This window comes from Dipodomys ordii, unplaced genomic scaffold, assembly GCF_000151885.1.
Source record: "Dipodomys ordii isolate 6190 unplaced genomic scaffold, Dord_2.0 Scaffold1, whole genome shotgun sequence".
Taxonomy (NCBI): domain Eukaryota; kingdom Metazoa; phylum Chordata; class Mammalia; order Rodentia; family Heteromyidae; genus Dipodomys; species Dipodomys ordii.
Genome location: NW_012267217.1, coordinates 42279275 through 42288408, shown reverse-complemented (window position 1 = coordinate 42288408; position 9134 = coordinate 42279275). Strand labels below are relative to the sequence as shown.

The 9134-nt window shown below is 39.9% G+C and overlaps 1 protein-coding gene across 1 annotated transcript in view; it reads left to right on the top strand.

Annotated features, from left to right (window-relative positions):
- Ino80d (INO80 complex subunit D) overlaps positions 1-7324 on the top strand; it is a 58412-nt gene extending 51088 nt beyond the window's left edge. Inside the window, exons 11-12 of the mRNA XM_013016192.1 lie at positions 353-422; positions 1265-7324. Coding sequence (XP_012871646.1) covers positions 353-422; positions 1265-2430 — 1236 coding nt within the window. The 3' untranslated portion in view covers positions 2431-7324. The remainder of the gene's footprint in view (positions 1-352; positions 423-1264) is intronic.
- The last annotated feature ends 1810 nt before the right edge of the window (positions 7325-9134 follow it).

The following is a 9134-nucleotide window of genomic DNA, read 5'->3' as shown; positions in this document are numbered from 1 at the left end:
CCACAGCGCCACTTCTGGCTTTTTTCTTTTTGCTTATGTGGTGCTGAGGAATCGAACCCAGGGCCTCAGGCATGAAAGGCAAGCGCTCTACCACTGAGCCACTAACTCCCAGTCCCCCTCTTTTTTTTAAAAACAAAAAACTTAGTTTCTTTAGTTACAAAGAAAAATTGGGAAGGGAGCACCTTGAGGTTTGAACTCAGGACTTCATGCTTGCTAAGCTTGGTGCTTGCTCTACCACTTGAGCCAACTTCCCAATCCTTCCTGTTGTAGTTTTTTTTTTTTTAAATAAAATCCTGAGTTTTTGCCCTGGTTAGCCCAGACTCTGATTTTCTCAGTTATGCCTCCTGCTTAGCTAGGATTAGAGGCACATATCACCTTACCCAGCTTATTGGTTGAGATGGGAGAACTTCTTCCTCGAGCTGGTGAGTACCTGGGATTACAGGTATGTGCCACAGTACCCTGGTTGCCTTTTTTCAGGGTGGGGCCACTACTGGTGCTCGAACTCAGGGCTTCATACTCCCACTTGGCTTTTTCACTTACACTGGTAGTCTACCACTTGCTGTGTCTCCACTTCCGGCTTTTTGCTGCTTATTTGGAGATATTCATGATAGTTCCATCTCAGCCTCCTGAATGGCTGGGATTGTAGGCATAAGCCACCAGCACCTGGCTCTAATAACTAATTTTTTTTAATAATGGAGATGAAATCAAAGTCAGTTCATGGGCTTCTATTTTATGGAAATTAGGCTGGAAGGGAAGGATTAGAGAGTAAGGTGTAACATAAGCATTTTGAAAGATAAGTCACAACCAGAACAGTGTATTTGGTGGTGGTATGTTCAAGTGTTCCCTAATTGACCTCTAGCTGGGAAGTCTAGGTATAGACAAAGTTAGGTGTACCTGTCCTATACAGCCTTGTTTTCTATCTCAGTGACATTAATATTTTAGGTACAAACAGGTATATTCAGATATAATCAGCATGAGTTTTTAAGTTGGTAAGCCTTAGACTTCCTAGGAATTTATCAGTTGATAAGATAGTTTTGAGAATATCTTCAATAAACTAATGGTGGTGGTTCAAGTTTTAGCACAGATACATGTTCTGAAGATGAATATTTTGCTTACTTTTCCTTTTAGTTCAGTTCTTAGAAATTTTTCAAGAGACTTTTATCTGATCAGTTATTTGAAATAATTCAAATGTATGTTTTTGTTTGTTTGTTTGTTTTTTGTAATATATATCATGCATCATTCTTGCTGGTTTTTGTTGACCCAGGAAAGAATGGAGACCTCCTCCCAACGACTGAAGAGGCCGAGGAGCTTGAACGGGCTTTGCAGGCTGTAACTTCTCTTGAGTGCCTGAGTACCATTGGGGTACTTACCCAGTCAGATGGTGTGCCAGTCCAGGAGTTGTCTGACCGAGGACTGGGAGTGTTCTCCACAGGCACTGGAGCTTCAGGAATCCAGTCCTTGAGCCGAGAAGTGAACACAGACCTAGGGGAGCTATTGAATGGGCGAATAGTACCTGATAATTTTTCTAGTCTAGAGCTGGATGAGAACCTGCTCCGTTCTGCTACCTTGTCTAACCCACCTACACCCCTGGCAGGGCAGATCCAGGGGCAGTTTTCTGCCCCTGCCAGTGTTGGCCTTACTTCTGCCACTCTGATCAGCCAGAGTGCACTTGGGGAGAGAGCCTTCCCAGGACAGTTTCATGGACTTCATGACGGCAGCCATGCCTCACAGAGGCCACATCCTGCCCAGCTGCTGAGCAAGGCAGATGACCTAATCACCTCACGACAGCAATACAGCAGTGATCATTCACACTCCTCGCCCCATGGAAGCCATTATGACAGCGAGCACGTGCCGTCTCCCTACAGTGACCATATCACCTCTCCCCATACAACATCGTACTCTGCTGATACTATGGCAGCTACCTTTTCAGCAGAGATGCCCATCATGGCACAGCACTTGCTCCCAACCCAACTCGAGGTGCCACTTGGAGGAGTGGTAAACCCCAGAACTCACTGGGGTAATCTCCCTGTCAACCTTGGAGATCCCTCTCCCTTTAGCAACCTTCTCGGCGCAGATGGACATCTTCTTTCCACTTCCCTCTCCACACCACCCACCACGTCGAACTCAGAGACCACACAGCCTGCCTTCGCCACCGTGACCCCCAGCAGCTCCAGTGTGCTTCCGGGGTTACCGCAGACCAGCTTCAGTGGCATGGAGCCTTCCGCTGAACTCATGGCCTCCACCTCTCCGAAACAGCAACTCCCTCAGTTCAGCGCAGCCTTCGGCCACCAGCTGAGTTCTCACAGTGGCATTCCTAAGGACCTGCAGCCCAGCCACAGCTCCATAGCCCCTCCTACAGGCTTCACAGTAACAGGTGCCACGGCGACAAGTACCAATAATGCATCTCCTCCCTTTCCTTCTCCCAACTGAGTGCATCTGTGCAGGCAGGAAGGTGGGGAGCCTGTTTTCTATCTTCGTTTCCTCCTTTGCCCCTCCCCCCTTTTCCTAAAGAAGATTTAAAAGAGACGGATGGGGATTAGAGGGGCTCCCCGTTCCAGCTCAACACGTGGCCGTGCAGTGGACCTCACTTCAGTGTTCACATGTGCTCCTTAGCACTGGTGCTCATTCCCTCCTGGCAGGTCCTCTCGGCCGGTGGTTTCCGTGGTGGTTCAGCACAGTGACTGGATAGGATGGATTTTTTTTGCAGCAAGTCCTAGAAGTGGAAGATACCTCAGATTACCAGTGCCCTTTACTATTTCCTAGTGTGCAGATCAGTGCTTTCCATTCTGTAGCCAGGTTTTTACATAGGTGGCTCTCCAGAGAATGATCCTGTTAACTGAGTTCCTGTGTAGGAGGTAGCGGGTGGTGGAGGCAGCTCAAGGCCTGACCTAGCAGCAACTGCCAAACACCACAGTGAGGCCAGGATGCCATTCCTAATTTGTGAAATGGTTAAGAAGAAAAAGAGACGTCATTGACCGCCTGTGAGTGTGTGTGCACCCATGTGTGTGTTTTGTGCAGTGCAGGAAGTAACTGTCCCCTTGCTTTGTTGTTTGTTTACCCCTGAAATGAGCTCTTTTCTTCCCTACATCTCACACCACCTTCATAAGGTTGGTCATGCTTTCCCACTGAGTTCATTCAAGTTTCCTAATAGGGAGGGTCTGGTCATGTGAATAAATAGCACAACCCTTTTCTGCTCAAAGGTAGTTGTGAAGAAATGAGACAGGAGAAGCTGCAGTCATGTCCCTGTCTGGGAATGCCTGGAAAGCTCACCTGCAGTGACTTCAGGGCTCTCGAGGTTTGGGGGGGTCTAGGGGTCATTTTGCCTTTTCAGATGTGCATTCGTTTCTATGTCCCTTGCTCATGGAACACATTTGCAAGGTGTAATTGAAGAAACTATTTTGATGTGAAAAAGCAGGATAGGTCAGATAGGTTTGAAAGATGATATCTGTGAACTCCTTGGTCCATCTTTTGCGTTCGAAATTCATGTTTACAGTAGTGATTCTTTGGTAAGATTGTAAAATGTTGAAGACCCTTGTAGATTCAGTGTGCCAGTTGTGGAGTGATGTATAATATCTGAAGGATACACATTTTAAAGTTTCTCTCAAAGCAGAATGTGGAAATTGACGTAAATTTTACCTACCTTTGGTATTTTTTTAAAGAATCTAAGTTAGGCTTAAGTCAATCTGGAAACGATTTTGAAAAAAATTATTTTAAAGTATCAAGATTTTAAGGTTAAAAATCCTATTGGGAGTTTAGTAAGCCGATGGCTATGAGATAATATATGTGAGGTTTCTTTCTGTCTGCCTTGCCCTCACAAGAAGGATTGCGCTAGATTTAAAAAGCATCTCTGCTCTGCTTTTCCTGAGAAGTTCACTGTCGTGTAAGATACCATTTGCTGGCTATTCATACCTGAGTCTGTTCTAATTTAAATACATGTTTTAAAAGATGAGTAAATGATGTGGTATAGTAACTCATTTATCAGGGATGATTTGCTCTCAATTCCTTTCTAATAGGTAAAGGTTTGAATGCTTTCCCATTTTCCTGTGTGTATTCTTTATGCTCATGCTAGTTTTAACCAGTTTCTTCTTTTCAAAGGTTTTCTCCTCTGCTTTTTTAAGGAATGATGGTAATCAGCAGGCACTATGCAGATACCTCGTGCCTAAGATATTGGAGGGAATGTCACATGACTGTATGAAATCATAATACTCCCTATTTTGTATTTATTGAAGTTTTTTTGGGGGGAGGGCCAAAAATACGTTTGTAATATATTTACTTTTTTTTAAATCATGATAATTAATTGGAAGATTTATTTTTAATAGCTTTGCCTTTTGCAGATTGATAAATTTCTAAATTATGTCACAAAGCAAAATTATATTTGGTATCACCATAAATTTCTATTCTGAATAGTAAAAACAGCTCATTTGAATATTTCTCGCCTGTGAACCTTTGTCAGTAAAATGATGATGAATAGTTGCCTCTGCTCTAGTGTCCTTTCCTCTGCTGAGCTGCATTCCCAGTGATTTTGTTTTGTTTCCACTGTGTACTAATTAAAGGTTGTAGCAGAGCAGCACATGCACTTCCTAATCAGCTCTTCTTTGACAGCGAAGGGAAGGTCATGGGTAGTTTATTTGAATTTTTTCTGGGTATTTGTCTCTCATGTTAGCTGTTTAAAATTCCTTAGGTGTCAAAACTGAGTTTGCAGTAAGTTGCACATTTTATTGTTTGCAATTTTCTGTTTGATGTGCATTTAAAAGCCCTTCTCTGCTTTCTAGTAAGGAGGCACGAAGTGATCAGGAATGTTGCCAGTTACAGCTTCACACCAAAAATGTTGATTAAATCCCTTTTGTTTAGATGCCCATGATGACAGTTGAGCAAGGGGCCATCTTAGGAAGTACCAGCCAGCCTAGGGTTGAGAAATTCGCAGAAACACACTTTCCTCTTTTCAACTGCTTCAAGACAAGTATCCAAACTTGCAGTGTGCTCTGCCCTTGCTGTGAGTCCTTGTTGGAAGAGAGAAGAAACATTTTATAAACCCAGAGATATCATTATGTTTTTCTTCCAGTTATTGGGGGCAGTTCTGATCTGTTAGCATTGGGTGGGCTATTATCTGCAAAGAAAGGAACAAAGTGTATTTTACTCCAAAAATACGAAAATTAGTGTCCTTTAAAATAGCACTTATGTTATTGTAAGGCAATACTGGAATCAAAAACAAATCCTGTATGAGGTCCTAAAACTAGTAAAAACTAGTTTTTATTCTAGTGTTCAGTGCATGAGAAACAGTTGCAGAGAAGGCTCATTCTGTTTCTGCAGTTCTTTGGGACCATACATAAAGGCCAGTTAGATCGTGTTACTGTGATTTATTTTTCAAAGTTGCTGCAGTTAACGGATGTTTTCTGTGCTCTTAGGATCTGATATTTGTGGACTGTGATCGATAGCATCCGAAGAAAAGATGGGCTTTCTCTCCCTTAACTGTTAATGCTACTTTAATAAAAGTACTTAAGACATTGTTTTGCCCTCTGTACAAATGGTTTAGCAATTTTCACTTCTGAGTAGGTTTATCTAGCTAGTAAACAATTCAGGACAGTAAATAGCAATTACACTTAACCCACCAAGTGACAGGCTATGCAATGGAAATATTCCTAATTGTCATTACAAAGCTTATACAGCAAAAGATGATTTTCTATAATAAGACTAGAGAACACACCTGCTTTATAAATGACTTCCTGAGCAGTTCCGTGTTGGCAGACATTGTAGTATATCTGGTGTTCCTCTTTTGAGATTATTATTTTATGAAAAGCAAATAGCAAGTTGGAAAGTGATTTATTTTCTTTAAAAGTGATGTTACCAATTTTATGATAAGACTTGAGAATGCTAATCCTTTAGTTTTGCCAAATAACTGTAAGATTTTCTTTTCTGTTTTGGCGGTACTGGGGTTTGAACTCAGGGCCTTGGCTTGCCATCAGGTGCTCTACCACTTGAGCCATGCCTCCAGCCCAAGATTTATATAAGTCAGCCCAATCTTTTACCTAGAAGTTAGGGAAATCATCATTTTCTGTAACTTATACAAAGGCTTTAACAGAGTTTTGTCTTCAATTCATGATTACAATTTATAGCGAAAAGATAGTTCTTTAGGAAGGACACCAGTCTGTGCTGCTCACAACTTTTATTTTTTTTTAACACTTCTGTTGACCTGTAGCAGCATGTACTTCCATAAATTTGGCACTAGAATTCGAGCACATGGAGGTGAATCGCTGACTGTCAGTTCATTGGTCCTGTCTGCCCTCTCCTGTGTTCTAGCATCTAGGGAATGGTTGATAGGCTTCGTTAGAATGTCTGAAGGAGAGTGATGCCTTTTCTCTAACTTCAAAAGGTTCAAAAAGTGGTTGTGGGGTGATACTGCAAAACCAGAAGGATATTAATGCTATTGAATAGATTTGAGATTCATTAAAACATTGTAGATGTCAAGTTTCCAACTGCATCCTTTTTTTTTTAGCCTAACTTTCTTTAAATTAAGTTCTATTCTTAATTTGGTCTATGTAGAATAATAGAATCTTTTGCTGAATGGCCAACAGAACCTTCCAGTTTAATGAGACAGTTTAGACAATGCCTTGAAAGAAAATAGTTATTCTGAATAGTCTTAATTTGAATCTCTTTCATCACAAATACATTGTTCTAAGGATTTTTTCCAAATATATTTAATAGATTATATATGTGTATGCACATATTTTTATTAATTCACAAATGACTATAGGTGTTTTTCCCCCTCAATAAATTAAAAGTAATGGGATCTTCATTGGCGTTCTGTAGAAAAGTAAAATAATTTGATAATATCTTGATCTTTTAAACTTTGCTCTATCTTAATTGGAGAGAACTAAAATCATGTTGAATAGATTAAATAAACATTTTAAATTCTGTCTTCAAAAGCTTTGTAATAGACTACCTGTGATGAACACATACATATTTAAACTTTTTTTTCCCAGTACAGGAGAGAAAACACAACACATATGAACAATTAAATCTCTAATAACCAGTGTCATTACTGCTATAATTGTGGGTCATAGGGATCCTTTCATGTTTATTTAGTTAGCTTTCCCCTCAGCTGTGATATAGAGCTAATAAAAGGAGCTGTGGCATTTCAGGGAGGGAGCAAATTTGATATAACTTTATCTTCTGTTCTTGAATATCAGAAATGTTTGGGTAATTTGAGCATATATCTAAGAATTTTTGAGCAATCTCAAGCTTAGGTATTCTAAGAGAAAAACTCTATCTGACTTGTAGTGAGCTCCTTCTGGCAGCACAGCTCTCCTTCCTCCCCCCTACCTGCGTGCTCTTGTCCACCCAGTACTGAGGTATGTGTGAGCACACACATGATCTGTACTGACTATGGCTGAGGATTAATAGAATCCCCTGCGTTCACTTTTTGTTTGTTTGTTTAAAGCTGGGGACCACTGAAGTAAGCTCTATATGCACCCAAAGTTCCCCATGGAAAACTTTCCAATGTGCAGTGCAGAAGGCTCCAATGCAGACAAAGGCCACACCATTTCTTTTTCTTGGGGAACAGACCGATTTCCCCCAGAATGACTCCAACCAACCCATTTGGTTAAGGTACAGTTGGTTCCAGTGGGTTAGAGTGAACATGGTGGAAAGCTTGACACTTGATGACATTGTTTGCATTCTTCTAAGCAGTGATAGCTCTTCACTGTATAGTATTGAGTATGTCTCAGGGATTCCTTGCGGAAATTAGGGCAGTTTTTAAAATTAAAAAAAAATAGTTTTCAAAGAAACTAAAGGTGACTCATCATTGAAGAGAGCGTAAGAAGAGAAAACATTTCGGTTTTGTAGCCTGCAGTGTCTCACCTAGGACTTTTTTCCTTTCTACTTCAGGCTCTCATCTCAGCTTCAGTGTGCAGAATCCTTTCCCATCACGCACAGCTTTAAAACTTTTATTTAAGAATTTCCTTCCCCAATGAGCTTTCAGAATACTTATTGTAGATTTTAAGAGAAAAGGTATATTAATTTATGCTATTAACATCACCTCATAAATTATAAGTTTTATACTAAAGCTGTATTGAGTGTAATGAATTATGTTGCCTATGTGTTTAATAGCTAAAAAAATTATATATGAGCTTTTTGTTTGTTTTGCTTTTTTCTTTTAACAAAACAAACTAGTGAAGCACCTTTTTACACTGGATCTCTGCCGTGTCAAGGTGCATAGCTATCCTTTGCTACCTTGCAGATATATAAAATAAAAGGATATCCTGGGGCCTCAAAATGTAGAACACCTTTAGACCATTTATTATTGTCCATAGAACTGTTGAGAATCATGTTCTTTAGTAAATGATCTGTGGTTTACACTTAAGATGGCTAGAAGCTTAGTTACAGGGTAAGTAGAATTACATAGATCAAGTAAAACTCCAACTACTGTAGCTGGAATTTGTAAACTAAGTTTTTAAGACCTCTTTTATTTCCTATGGATTTATTCTTTAATTTACAGTTTATTCTGTAAGTTGGGAAGTAAAATAGAGAAAATAAGAAGTCTAGATGTTCTCAGTGTCTTATTCAGGAACTTTTTTATCCCTCCTCACTAAGGAATTCCCACTGTGACTTAAAAATAGAATTAAATTACTTGTGTGCATGTAGATGTCTGTGTTTTTTTATACACATGCAAAAATATACATTGGGGGCACGTGTGTGAGAGATATGAATGTGTGCTTATGTAAAAGTAGAGGAATGGGACCGAATGTATTGTAGAAATATGATTTATTTAGGTGAGGATATGAGAGTTTCTTTCTCATAGTCTCTTGTATAACTACACCAAATTTTTCATTATGTTATGTTAAAAGGCTAGTTCTGATATCATGTGCATTTTATTTTAATCTTTGGGTTAACTTATTCTGTTTTTAAAGTGACATGAAAAATAGCAGATTCTAAGACCAGCCTCTCCATTTTGAGCATTAAAATGGGAGAGGGAGAGACAGAACAAACAGATCCGAACAGGAACAATGTTCGTCCGTTTGGGTGATGGGACCAGAGATCTGTTGACCCTTTTTTATGCTAATAATAATTTTCTTCATATTCTAAATAATAAGTGCTATTGATCTGGGTAAAGGTAAGAAAAGTTATAGGCCTTTTAT